The sequence below is a fragment of the Sinohyriopsis cumingii genome, chromosome 2 (genome assembly GCF_028554795.1).
Source record: "Sinohyriopsis cumingii isolate HCF-2022 chromosome 2, ASM2855479v2, whole genome shotgun sequence".
Lineage (NCBI taxonomy): Eukaryota > Metazoa > Mollusca > Bivalvia > Unionida > Unionidae > Sinohyriopsis > Sinohyriopsis cumingii.
In genome coordinates this window covers 87605563-87619206 of record NC_142962.1, presented here as the reverse complement: position 1 = coordinate 87619206, position 13644 = coordinate 87605563, and the positions used below count along the sequence as shown (strand labels likewise).

General features: G+C 34.0%; 1 protein-coding gene across 8 annotated transcripts in view; it reads left to right on the top strand.

Moving 5' to 3' along the window:
- The first annotated feature begins 4 nt into the window (after window positions 1-4).
- Window positions 5-13644, top strand: part of LOC149805326 (cilia- and flagella-associated protein 70-like) — a 106033-nt gene continuing 92393 nt past the window's right edge. For 7 of the 8 annotated variants that reach the window (XM_089949237.1, XM_089949241.1, XM_089949239.1 and 4 more), the window contains exons 1-5: window positions 5-58; window positions 3577-3668; window positions 9805-9997; window positions 11340-11438; window positions 12432-12514. In XM_089949237.1, the coding sequence (XP_089805363.1) occupies window positions 3594-3668; window positions 9805-9997; window positions 11340-11438; window positions 12432-12514 (450 nt within the window). In that variant the 5' untranslated portion in view covers window positions 5-58; window positions 3577-3593. Of the gene's footprint in view, window positions 86-3576; window positions 3669-9804; window positions 9998-11339; window positions 11439-12431; window positions 12515-13644 lie in introns of all 8 variants that reach the window. The other variant, XM_089949235.1, reaches the window with a different exon arrangement.

Here is a 13644-nt window from a genome sequence, read left to right as displayed (position 1 = left end):
CTATCACCATGGTAATAGCTGGGCTGCTATTGAGATCATATTCACATCGGTTTCCTTCGTAAGACAAACTTTTGATTAATAATCGGTAATAACTGTTAAGGTGCAATATATATCCCATCTACTTTAAACATTGTATAGTTATATCAAAATCAATTGCAACTAATGTTTTTTTTACTGAGTAATAATATGTCTAATGGCGCAATATTCATTGAAGAAATTAATTTTCGAGGGTACAAATAAACGATGTAGCCATGTTAATTTTGTTTACATATTTGGGTCCCTTCAATTTAGATCCGTGCTGACATTTTAAGTAAAGGCCTTTGAAACAGGACTAGTATGCCTTGAAGCAGGAATGCAGCTCAAAGTTTTAGTTAATATGCCTAACTTTAAAAGTATCGTCCACACGCTAATTTTGACACTACCCTTATTTTGACGTAGTGTCATAAACTAACATTTCTCGAGAGAAATTGTTTCTCATTGACGTCTCAAATATAAGATTTGCTTACACTGATCAATATAGAATCACGCAGACAGACACATGTCCAAAGGCATATTAGTATCATTTGTAAAAGGAAACTAAAATGCATACCATAAAAAAGTGATTTTCAGAAATTCTCTTTTATTCAGTCAGTAAGTCCTTATACAAATATTTATGTGCTTTTCTGATGGTGCCAATCAACTTCCCACCATAATAAGCTTGCAGTATGTTACTCAGCATGTTTTAGCCATGTTTCTCATAGCTCAAAACTGCATCAGTAACATTGGTAAGAATGGTGTACATCCTTATAAAGTTTTATATTTATCTTTTGTTGGTGATATTCTGAGGTGCTTCTTTCTTATTATAATTTGTGGAAATTTACATGAAACATGATATATATATATATAAATCAGCATCCTGCTTATTATTTCTTATTTGAACAAACTGTAGAATTTTCTATCTGATAAATAAGAAATGTTATTGTAATAGTAAATTTTCAATTATCCTTAAGATAATCTCGATATTCAGCATCTTTTGACCAATTTATTATTTCTTATTTGTCTCTGATTATTTGAACTTTTAGAGATATAAATTATACAGGATGCAAACCAGTTTTAAAGTTCCAGAAACAGCACATTTCAAGATTGAGGTTCTGTATAATTACAATCAAAATTAAGTGTTGGAAGACAGTCATACACTAAATCTAATATTTTTAAAAATTGTAAGTAAACATTTTTATCATAAGACAAATATGATTTTCCCCATTTTTAATATTTTAGATTCTGCGACAAAATCTCTTCCAAAATGAAGATTATGATAAATATAAGAAAAACTTTAGGAATGCAAAATGAATTTTTTGAAATGTATTTTTCCTATGTACTTGAATAAAATATGTGCTATTAATATTGCTGTGAAATATATTATTTTCTCTGAAGCATGTGTAAGATGGTGTCCCATGAAGAAATAGACCTCTGTAAGGTGTGTCAAAATGGGTGATATAATATATGATCTTTACAACAATGGTCATTTGGATGAAAACATGCTAAGAAGAGTATGAGGAAATATATCATTGTCTTTTGTTATCCATACTTTGCTAAATAAGCAATGTTTCTAAAGTAATTAGAGGTATCATTATGAAAGAAGTATATTTCTGAAAAGGTGAACATATGTGTTTATGTGTGGCAAGACAGAGGAGTCCAGAATACCTCAGAAAATAATTTTGTCAAAATATGGTTTTTGTTAAAGGTATATATATTAAAAATATTGGTACATGTATTTGCTAATCTTAAGTGACCTTCATCACAATATTTACTGTTTTTAAATGGTATTCTTCAGCTGAAAGATATCATATTTTACTAATATAATCTTTAAATTTGTAAACCATGTTTATCATAATCATTATCACCATTATTTTCTCAGTAATTATTATTAGCCTTGGTCATCAATAAATCAAGCTGTATTATAGCTCTATACATGTTGGTGTCCTGAACTTACAGACCATCACTATAGTGCAGTGTTCACTTCATATACTACCTAAGCTTACTAAACTATTTTCAACATTTTAACTATGGCTTCATAGGTTTTGCAACATTGTTCTTCCTCACATGTTTTCTGGTTGAGGTTCAGACTTTCTAGTAAAAACTGCCACATACTTGTACCTTTCTTCATTTTTTATGACTCAAATTAAAATGTATTGTCAGCTTGGCTTATATGTTTCAATGAACATTTAAGTCGGAATTATTCTGTATCTTATTATCTCCAGATTTAAATCTTGCAAAAGTGTGTAAAAATAGAAAAGATTAAGTGTTTTGGCCCTATCTCTGCTCTTAATTTGACACTCTTTAAACAAAATTTCAAGAAAATCTAAGAACCTAAAGTTTATTTTAATTTTGTGTATAAAAAATTGAGATATGTGTTGGCTTTGTAAAAATGGGTATTTACTCCGAGTGCATAATTTCTTGTTCAGACTTTGTGGTAATAACATGAAGTTAGATGTGCACATAATCCTTTCTGATTGTTTTCTTTGAATAACATATCATCCCAGCAGCCAGATATTGGGATTCAGCTTCTAGTTGAAAATTCAACCCTTTGCAAATTATAAAACTTTGGAAAGGAACCTTAATAACCCTAAAGGGTTCCATCAGCTTCAAAAATACTGTGAACTCTGTTTTCCTATTTGTGTTAATTCCGGTTTATTTCTATAACAAAAGGTATAAAATTTACAAAGATTTTATAATTTTTCTTCTTACAATACATATTAGTCATCCAGTTGAATTTATGATTTTGCCAAATCTGGATAATTTTACATTGAAAACTTGTTACAAAGTCCATGACTCTCTATGGTATGTGAATGATCTGTGTAAACCTGATACAGTGTATGACACACTTTCAGTGGAAACTTTGATGTCTGTGTAATTAAGTAATACAATATGTGAAAAATTCAATATAAAGTTAGTGTTTATGTCACAGTATTGCAGTTTTTCTTTACATTTCAGTCCAGATTGGGTATTTCATTATGGTCCCTTGTCTTCCCATGATTATGACCTTTTAGACCCCTAGAATATGCTATACTGGCAAATATAGTTAAAAAATAGCTGAACTTCCATAATTTTGCCCTGTCCTTTTCTGACAAATGTGTTTTTCATTAGCTACACTCATATAGAGAGATTTATGTACCATGATTTGCCATCCTGTTGATAAAATTTGAAGAAAATCTGTCAGGCTCAACTTTTTTGCAGATGTGTACATGTACACCCCAAACCCAAACCCACCCACCCCATATATATATATATATATATATTGTTTCCAAAAAAAGGCATGCAGTCTGAGTGTATAAGTTTGCATTTTAACCCTGCGGTACTTATACCGAACTAGATAGCCACATGCATGCATAAATAAAACTTGTTCAAGACAAAAGGCATTTCTTGATTCTTCGTTAATAAAACATAAAATCCCATATGTAAAATTTTTGGATTCACTTTATATTTACAAATTGAGCTCTGTGCAAAATATATGAAACTGTGACATGAAACCTCTATCCTCTATAATGTGGTCTTGTAGGGAGAGGTACTTTTAGATAGTTTCTTTGTTTCTTTCAGCTGACAGTTTAGATATTATGGCTGATCCAGAAGCACTGCATGTGCGGCCACCAGAGCCCATAACCATAACAATTCTTAGGGCCAGAAACTTGGTGAGGAGGATCTCTCTGTTTTTGAAACCATCTAGCCAAATATTATAAGTACATATTTACATAAATACATACAACAGAATATTTATATTTCAAATCTGATTGTGTAGGTTTGTATTATACCTCAGTGCAGATAAATGTTTTGCCTTTCAGAAATGCAGTTGCTATAAATATGAATTTACCATTAAGTAAAAAAATTATTGTTTTGTCAGGTTTTTTCTATTCACTGGTAATGGGTATAAAATTAAGCTATGACATAGCACTTACAGAGAAGTTACAGATAACCAAACTAATCATATATGGATTATGTTGGTTTGAAATTGCCATTTTTCTGATATATTACACTATACATTCTTGATATTGTTACACCAGATAAATTATAAATATCATGATGAGATATTGATTTATAGATTTAAAATAATTAAATATATGGATTAATAAATTTCGTTAAATGTTATGATGTATAACTTAAAAGCAGTAATACATTGTCTGCTACTATTATGTACCTTTCTTTTTCTGGACACCAAATCTCAAGTGCAAGCCAAATATTTCCTCCTCCAGCTGGCGGCCAGAATTGACAAGATCCCAGTCTGATTCCTTAGTTTTAGCCAAGCTACAGAATATCTTACTTGATTTCCTTGGACTTTTATAAGTGTACATGTGTGCCAAGTAACTAATCAAAAACTGTCTTTGTTTATGTTTTGAAACATATTTTTGGTGAGTCACATACATTTATGTGTTGATTAAATATTTTTATCCCCATTTCTTGCATGTTGAGTATTTTTTTGTATTCCTTTTAGCTTATGTTGAAGAGTTTTGCACCCTGTTCAGCAAGCAATGTTTCTGTTCATTGTGGCTCTCCTTATTAACTGGTATTCATGCAAATATTACCAAGCCTTTTTTGTTTCAGTTACCTTGTTTTAGGTCCAAAAAAATTCTTTCAGAGATTAATATGTTGCAGCATGTGGAAAAGTATGGGACCAAGAAGGGAATGTCTTATATGTTGTGTATATGACTTTGATGAATGTTGCTGCACCTAGATAAGAATGAGGAAGGGCCCCACTTCCTCTTCATCATCACAAAATGACCCACTTCATTCATTGGAGGGGTCTAGTTAATTTCCTGGCTTGGGAAGCCCCCCCGTGAGGCAGAAACAGTGAGTGATCTCTATGATTTGGAAATTGCCAAAAGGCCAAGGATCCCAGGTGCTCTGCTGGTTCTGTGCCATCGATGATTGCAAAGAAATTCGATCTTTGGTCCTTCCCAAGGGAGGAAAAGTAAAGTGTCTCAGAATGAGTTGCACCTTCTCAACAGGGATGAACAATGCCCTCAAGGTAGGTATAGTGCCAGCAACCAATATAAGCAAGTTGTACCTTCCCAGTGACAGGGAAAAGCAGTGATCTTACTCTGATAGATCCACATTGGGCTTGTCTGTCACATCCTTGTCTTTGACTGGTGATCAATCACTGGTCAGTAGGCTCCAGTTGGTTGCTGATGACTGGTTTCTGTTCAGTTTCAGTCATTGGATTCCGTATACTTGTCACTGGGATGTGCCTTTTGAGCAACTACACAGAGATAGCAGGATGACAGTCCTGTCTCATCTTGGAAGTGGGTCCAGGACTACATTCTGGTGAACTGAAATGATATCCCAGAAAAGCTTTGTTGTGGCAGGTTCTTTTCTTTAATTTAGGTAACCTCTTCCTTCTTACCATTCAGATCTATTGTTGGAGGATGATGAAATAAAGACATGTGATTGGTGAATGAATTCCCCCAGACGTGTGTTTAAAGCCCTCTGGGGCTGAGAACACTAAGATTCTCACCAGTCTGGATAGGTTTTCTGGGACTTTCTCTCATTCACATTTTCTGCTGCATCTGCACTCTTCTATGGTTTTATGAGAGCTGTTGCACCGAGATTTTCACAATGCCAAGAGTCCACCTGGCAGCAGAAGAGGTGGTCTGTCCATTTTCTATGCTTTGACTACTGGTTTCTTCCACCAGCCATTAGATCCATTCCCCTGCTTGGCCCTGAAGCTCACCCCACCCCCCTTTGTTTGCACTCCAATGCATCCCAAGTGGGGAACTGCTTCAGTGGCCTAGTGATTAGAGCATCCACCTCAGATGTGGTAAGTCAGGGGTTTGAACCCTGGCCAAGCCATGTGCAAAATGGAGAATCTTCTGTAATTGTTGTAGTTGGAAATAACATGATAATAGATATTCCATATGTTGGCTATGACTGAGGAAGATATTCCTTATGCTGGCTATGACTGAGGAAGATATTCTATATAATGGCTATGACTGAGGAAGATATTCTGTATAATGGCTATGACTGAGGAAGATATTCTGTATAATGGATATGACTGAGGAAGATATTCTGCATAATAGCTAAGACTGAGGAAGATATTCCATATGCTGGCTATGACTGAGGTAGATATTCCATATGCTGGCTATGACTGAGGAAGATATTCTGTATAATGGATATGACTGAGGAAGATATTCTGTATAATGGCTATGACTGAGGAAGATATTCCATATGCTGACTATAACTGAGGAAGATATTCTGTATAATGGCTATGACTGAGGAAGATATTCTGTATAATGGCTATGACTGAGGAAGATATTCTGTATGATGGCTATGACTGAGGAAGATATTTTGTATAATGGCTATGACTGTGGTAGATATTCCATATACTGGCTATGACTGAGGTAGATATTCCATATATTGGCTATGACTGAGGAAGATATTTCATATGTTGGTTATGACTGAGGTAGATATTCCATATGCTGGCCATGACTGAGGTAGATATTCCATATGCTGGCTATGACTGAGGTAGATATTCCATATGCTGGCTATGACTGAGGTAGATATTCCATATGCTGACTATGACTGAGGAAGATATTCCATATGCTGACAATGACTGAGGAAGATATTCTGTATAATGGCTATGACTGAGGAAGATATTCCAAATGCTGGCTATGACTGAGGAAGATATTCTGTTTAATGGCTATGACTGAGGAAGATATTCCATATGCTGGCTATGACTGAGGAAGATATTCTGTATAATGGCTATGACTGAGGAAGATATTCTGTATAATGGATATGACTGAGGAAGATATTCTGTATAATGGATATGACTGAGGAAGATATTCTGTATAATAGCTAAGACTGAGGAAGATATTCCATATGCTGGCTATGACTGAGGTAGATATTCCATATGCTGGCTATGACTGAGGAAGATATTCTGTATAATGGATATGACTGAGGAAGATATTCTGTATAATGGCTATGACTGAGGAAGATATTCCATATGCTGGCTATAACTGAGGAAGATATTCTGTATAATGGCTATGACTGAGGAAGATATTCTGTATAATGGCTATGACTGAGGAAGATATTCTGTATGATGGCTATGACTGAGGAAGATATTTTGTATAATGGCTATGACTGTGGTAGATATTCCATATACTGGCTATGACTGAGGTAGATATTCCATATATTGGCTATGACTGAGGAAGATATTTCATACGTTGGTTATGACTGAGGTAGATATTCCATATGCTGGCCATGACTGAGGTAGATATTCCATATGCTGGCTATGACTGAGGTAGATATTCCATATGCTGGCTATGACTGAGGTAGATATTCCATATGCTGACTATGACTGAGGAAGATATTCCTTATGCTGACAATGACTGAGGAAGATATTCTGTATAATGGCTATGACTGAGGAAGATATTCCAAATGCTGGCTATGACTGAGGAAGATATTCTGTTTAATGGCTATGACTGAGGAAGATATTCCATATGCTGGCTATGACTGAGGAAGATATTCTGTATAATGGCTATGACTGAGGAAGATATTCTGTATAATGGCTATGACTGAGGAAGATATTCTGTATAATGGCTATGACTGAGGAAGATATTCTGTATAATGGATATGACTGAGGAAGATATTCTGTATAATGTCTATGACTGAGGAAGATATTCCATATGCTGGCTATGACTGAGGAAGATATTCTGTATAATGGCTATGACTGAGGAAGATATTCCATATGCTGGCTATGACTGAGGAAGATATTCTGTATAATGGCTATGACTGAGGAAGATATTCTGTATAATGGCTATGACTGAGGAAGATATTCCATATGCTGGCTATGACTGAGGAAGATATTCTGTATAATGGCTATGACTGAGGAAGATATTCTGTATATTGGGTATGACTGAGAAAGATATTCTGTATAATGGCTATGACTGAGGCAGATATTCCATATATTGGCTATGACTGAGGAAGATATTTCATACATTGGTTATGAATGAGGTAGATATTCCATATGCTGGCTATGACTGAGGTAGATATTCCATATGCTGGCTATGACTGAGGTAGATATTCCATATGCTGGCTATGACTGAGGTAGATATTCCATATGCTGACTATGACTGAGGAAGATATTCCATATGCTGACAATGACTGAGGAAGATATTCTGTATAATGGCTATGACTGAGGAAGATATTCCAAATGCTGGCTATGACTGAGGAAGATATTCTGTTTAATGGCTATGACTGAGGAAGATATTCCATATGCTGGCTATGACTGAGGAAGATATTCTGTATAATGGCTATGACTGAGGAAGATATTCTGTATAATGGATATGACTGAGGAAGATATTCTGTATAATGGCTATGACTGAGGAAGATGTTCTGTATAATGGCTATGACTGAGGAAGATATTCTGTATAATGTCTATGACTGAGGAAGATATTCCATATGCTGGCTATGACTGAGGAAGATATTCTGTATAATGGCTATGACTGAGGAAGATATTCTGTATAATGGCTATGACTGAGGAAGATATTCTGTATAATGGCTATGACTGAGGAAGATATTCCATATGCTGGCTATAACTGAGGAAGATATTTTGTATAATGGCTATGACTGAGGAAGATATTCTGTATAATGGCTATGACTGAGGAAGATATTTTGTATAATGGCTATGACTGTGGTAGATATTCCATATACTGGCTATGACTGAGGTAGATATTCCATATATTGGCTATGACTGAGGAAGATATTTCATACATTGGTTATGACTGAGGTAGATATTCCTTATGCTGGCCATGACTGAGGTAGATATTCCATATGCTGGCTATGACTGAGGTAGATATTCCATATGCTGGCTATGACTGAGGTAGATATTCCATATGCTGACTATGACTGAGGAAGATATTCCATATGCTGACAATGACTGAGGAAGACATTCTGTATAATGGCTATGACTGAGGAAGATATTCCATATGCTGGCTATGACTGAGGAAGATATTCTGTATAATGGCTATGACTGAGGAAGATATTCCATATGCTGGCTATGACTGAGGAAGATATTCTGTATAATGGATATGACTGAGGAAGATATTCTGTATAATGGCTATGACTGAGGAAGATATTCCATATGCTGGCTATGACTGAGGAAGATATTCTGTATAATGGCTATGACTGAGGAAGATATTCTGTATATTGGGTATGACTGAGAAAGATATTCTGTATAATGGCTATGACTGAGGCAGATATTCCATATATTGGCTATGACTGAGGAAGATATTTCATACATTGGTTATGAATGAGGTAGATATTCCATATGGTGGCTATGACTGAGGTAGATATTCCATATGCTGGCTATGACTGAGGTAGATATTCCATATGCTGGCTATGACTGAGGTAGATATTCCATATACTGGCTATGACTGAAGAAGATATTCCATGTACTGGCTATGACTGAAGAATCAGACTCTGATCAAGTTCTTTTAAATTCTGGGCCTTCAATTACAAATATGGAGAAGGAATATTTAGCTTGGTCTAGGTATCTGGCATCTCATATAAATAAAGCAATGCAATAGTAGTCTGCAAATATTGCACAATTAATTTTGATCTAACCATGTCCTCTAAAACTCCATGCACAGTATTCATGCATTTACCATTACAATAAAAGTACTTCTGTTGTTTAAAGAATGCTCAATTTACAATGTTTCAAAATTATTTTCCATATATTACTTGCATTCTAATATAACTAATGTTGTTGTTTCAAATTATTTAATTTGTGTTTGATAATTTTACAAATACAAACATCCTATTTACTAAAATGTATAGAGAGGCTCCAAAGGGGACACTGTACAGACCACTGTCAAAGTTGAATTTGGGGAGAAGACTCTTGGAGATTCATCAAATTTGAAAATAGAGTGTACACCAGATCATCCAGCAGAGTTCAACTTTAACACGACCCTGAACTGTACATACGATGATCCTCTAGCACTGGATGAAATCTCACACAAACCTGTTCTCTGTAAATATACATTTACTTATCTACTCTGGCACTGGATGAAATCTCACACAAACCTGTTCTCTGTAAATATACATTTACTTATCTACTCTGGCACTGGATGAAATCTCACACAAACCTGTTCTCTGTAAATATACATTTACTTATCTATTCATTACATTAGTTCTACTTTAGTACCATATATAAATTAGGTCAAAGAGCAAACAACAAAGATCTTGATATGATGAGGCAAAATGCACCTGCAGATCAGGGTCTATGTTGTTTATTGTACTGATTACTCCTATCAAACTGCACAGACCCAGATCCGCCAGTGGATTATGCAATGGTAGTTCTGAATCTATGCAGTTTGCAGTTGGACTTGTCTTATAAGTGAGTATATATACATTATATTAATCTCCCAGAAATATGTGTGTGTGTATGATTTGGATTTTTAACATAGCTTTAACAATTTCTTAGTCATATCACTATGATGTGTGCATGGTCGCAGTTTATAGTGATGTCTAGCACTGGGGCATCATGTCACAGACATGTACCATGATATCCCACCTAGTCACATTATTCTGACACCAGATGGATCAGTCCTAACACTAACCTTTGAATGCTGAGTGTCTAGTATTAGAACCGTTTTTATAAGTGTTTGGTATGACCCATCAGGGGTTCGAACCCATGACCTCATGCATCTGAGGCAGATGCTCTAACCAGTATGGAATTATCTAATTACCTTTTGTGAGGTTAAAATCAATCCTGCACATAATTAAAATAAGAATCCATCTGCTGGAGGTTTCTTCATTTGGAAGTGCATCTGGTCAGTGAAGTAATTTTACACTATATTTATAGTGAAAATAACAGAGACCATCAGTATGGAAGTAACTTGCCACCTTGTTGTATAACTGAATGTTCATAAATAAATAAAAAATTGTTTTTTGTACAGTTAAAAAAAACATTTGATAAAAAGCCACTTATAATTTGATATTTTGATTGATTTCTTAGTAGGGAATTACCTACTGGCATATTAATTAATTCAGCTTGCAAGTTACCTGTAAGCAATGTCAGTGTAACACAGAAAGTTCTAAAATACTTGAAAATAGAGCAGATTTTATTGCACAGAAACAAAAAACCCAACCATCATTAAATAGGTAACCACCAAGCTGTGTGAGTGTATGTATATGATAGTTACACTCATGCACCTTTTAATTCATGTTTACATTATCATTATGTAGACAAATATTTGGTTCTACATCCTACCTTCAGTTATGTTTTTTTTTATAAAGAATTTGTGCTATATGTATATTACGTGTTTTTGTTACATTTATGTTGGCATGAATTTATTTTTCTATTTGTCCAGGCACAGTTATTGAAGTTTTGCCTAAAGAGAAAAAGCAAAAGGAAGAAAAGACCAATGTTCTGGGACAAGTCACAATAGACCTTCTTCCACTTGTTAAAGGTGAGTTTTACTACACAACTGTACTTTAAGTGTTAGCAGTAGCATATTGCAAATCAAACAGTTTAGTCTGCTACCTATGTATTATAAGTCTGTAGCACTACTTTTGCTACCAAAAAATATGTGAAGTTTGCTCTTTTGATATGTCCCCAAGAATATAAATACATTAATATACTCCAGATCCAATCCAGTTGAAAATTGTGATGTCTGATTTGTTTGCAGTTTGAACTTAAGGATATTTTTCTAATTTTGGGGCCTTACCCTGAATTCTTAAATGTTTCAATTCTGAGCATGACATCTGAAAATTCTGATAATCTCTCACTTTGATTAAAGTTATGATTGCAGATTTGTCTGAATCTAATTGAATTCATGAATTTAACATGCTATATTTTAATGACATAATTGTTTTCAACATATTATTTCTGCATTTTCATTTTTTAGCATAAGCCTTGGTCTGGTTCAGAAAGTAGTGAAAATATTGACCTTATTGAAAATGTATATTAATTATCAGAAGATTAGTGGGGTCAAATTAGTTCTAACATGGGAAGAAACAGGAAGCTGCTATTAACTCAGTGTCGGGAGGGATGGTTGAGATTTGATGTGAATTAAGTTTGCTACATGCTACTGATTTGTATTCTCTACATTTGCAACTTAATTATTAACCCTGCAATCACTTGCCATATTTTTCTTTATAAGTAAAGTTCAGCTACAAATAATATAGACCCTGGGCCTATTCAGTTTTACAGTTAGACTTGTCATATAAGCAAGTACATAGAGTATATGTTATAGGTTGATTGTAAAATGTTGGCAAATGAATGACCAAACAATGTTTTTAAAAACTTTGTAAGAATATTATAACTGCTTGTTAGAAATTAATAAGTTTGTATTTGTTTAATTTTCTTCTAAGCCAGTTTGACAATTCTCAGCATAAAATAGTTTCATCCTTTTTCTTGAAAGCATAAGAATTTTAACTCATTTTGCATGTCTCATTTTCAGGGGAAACCAAATGCAAGTACACCTTGGTCATCAACCCATTACCAGGTTCTCCCCTTGAATCAATTCCTTCAGAAAATCCCAGGGTAAGATAGAAAGGTTTATATGAAAAACCTCTTTTATTTCAGAAAAGAATTAATGCAAGATTTTGTTGACATTTATAACTGCAAATCTTTTCAGTTTATATACTTTATTGATGATAATATGGCCGAAGTCGTTTAAAAGTCAATTTTTCATATTACATACAGATTTCTATGGGTTTTATGGAGAATTATTGTGGCTTCCTATGCAAAGGTTGTGCTTTGTATTTTTAAATAAATACATAACTGTTCTCTTATCATTTGATATACCACACAATAATGTGTATTTATTGGTTTATATATTAACATCTATTGTAATTTATTTATGTGTTTGTACCATTTAGTTTTTCAACACCAGCATTTATTTGGCAAACTAATTTTTAAGACCTTATAATTTTCAGACAAGTGTTTTACTGTAACTTCTTTCCTGAACTTATGGTTTTGGATACAATCTAATGAGATCTGGTGTCTCATTTTCAGTTTTAAAAAATCTCTTTGCTCTTCAGTGACAGATGAAGTTCACTTAAATCGGTTATGAATAGGTGTGGAACCATCTCAAAAAGTACTTGTACCTACTAAGAAGGAAATAATGAAAGTGATCATGAAGTTACTGATAAATAAAATAACTTTAAAAATCACTTTTCACAAAAGTTTCCCCTGTTGTCATTTGGTACTGGCTGCCATTTTGTACAGGCTTCCATATAATATTATCTTTGTCCCAAAGTTAACTCAGCATGTGGATTAAATATTTAAAAATCTAAATTGATTGGATAACTATCTTCATTGTTTTGTTTTTTCATTTTAATGGCTTTATTCAGTAATCAATATAATTGACTAGTTGTTATTGTAGATAAGACAGAAGAGTCCACATTCACATGTGTTCCTAATAGGGTGTTTTGGGCAATATCTGTCTTTTAATTAGTTGCCACAACTCCTTATTTTATCTCATGAACCAGACATCAAAGAGTCAGTATGGATTAAAAAATTCAGAGGAATCCTTAAGTAAAATGATATCCTTGTTGTCAGTATTATGTATAGTGGTTTTAGTGTAATTATTTTTGTGTGGCTAATTATCTAATTCACATCTTGATGAGCAAGAAAAATTAACAAAAAAAGGGGAAAATGAATAAAAAGAG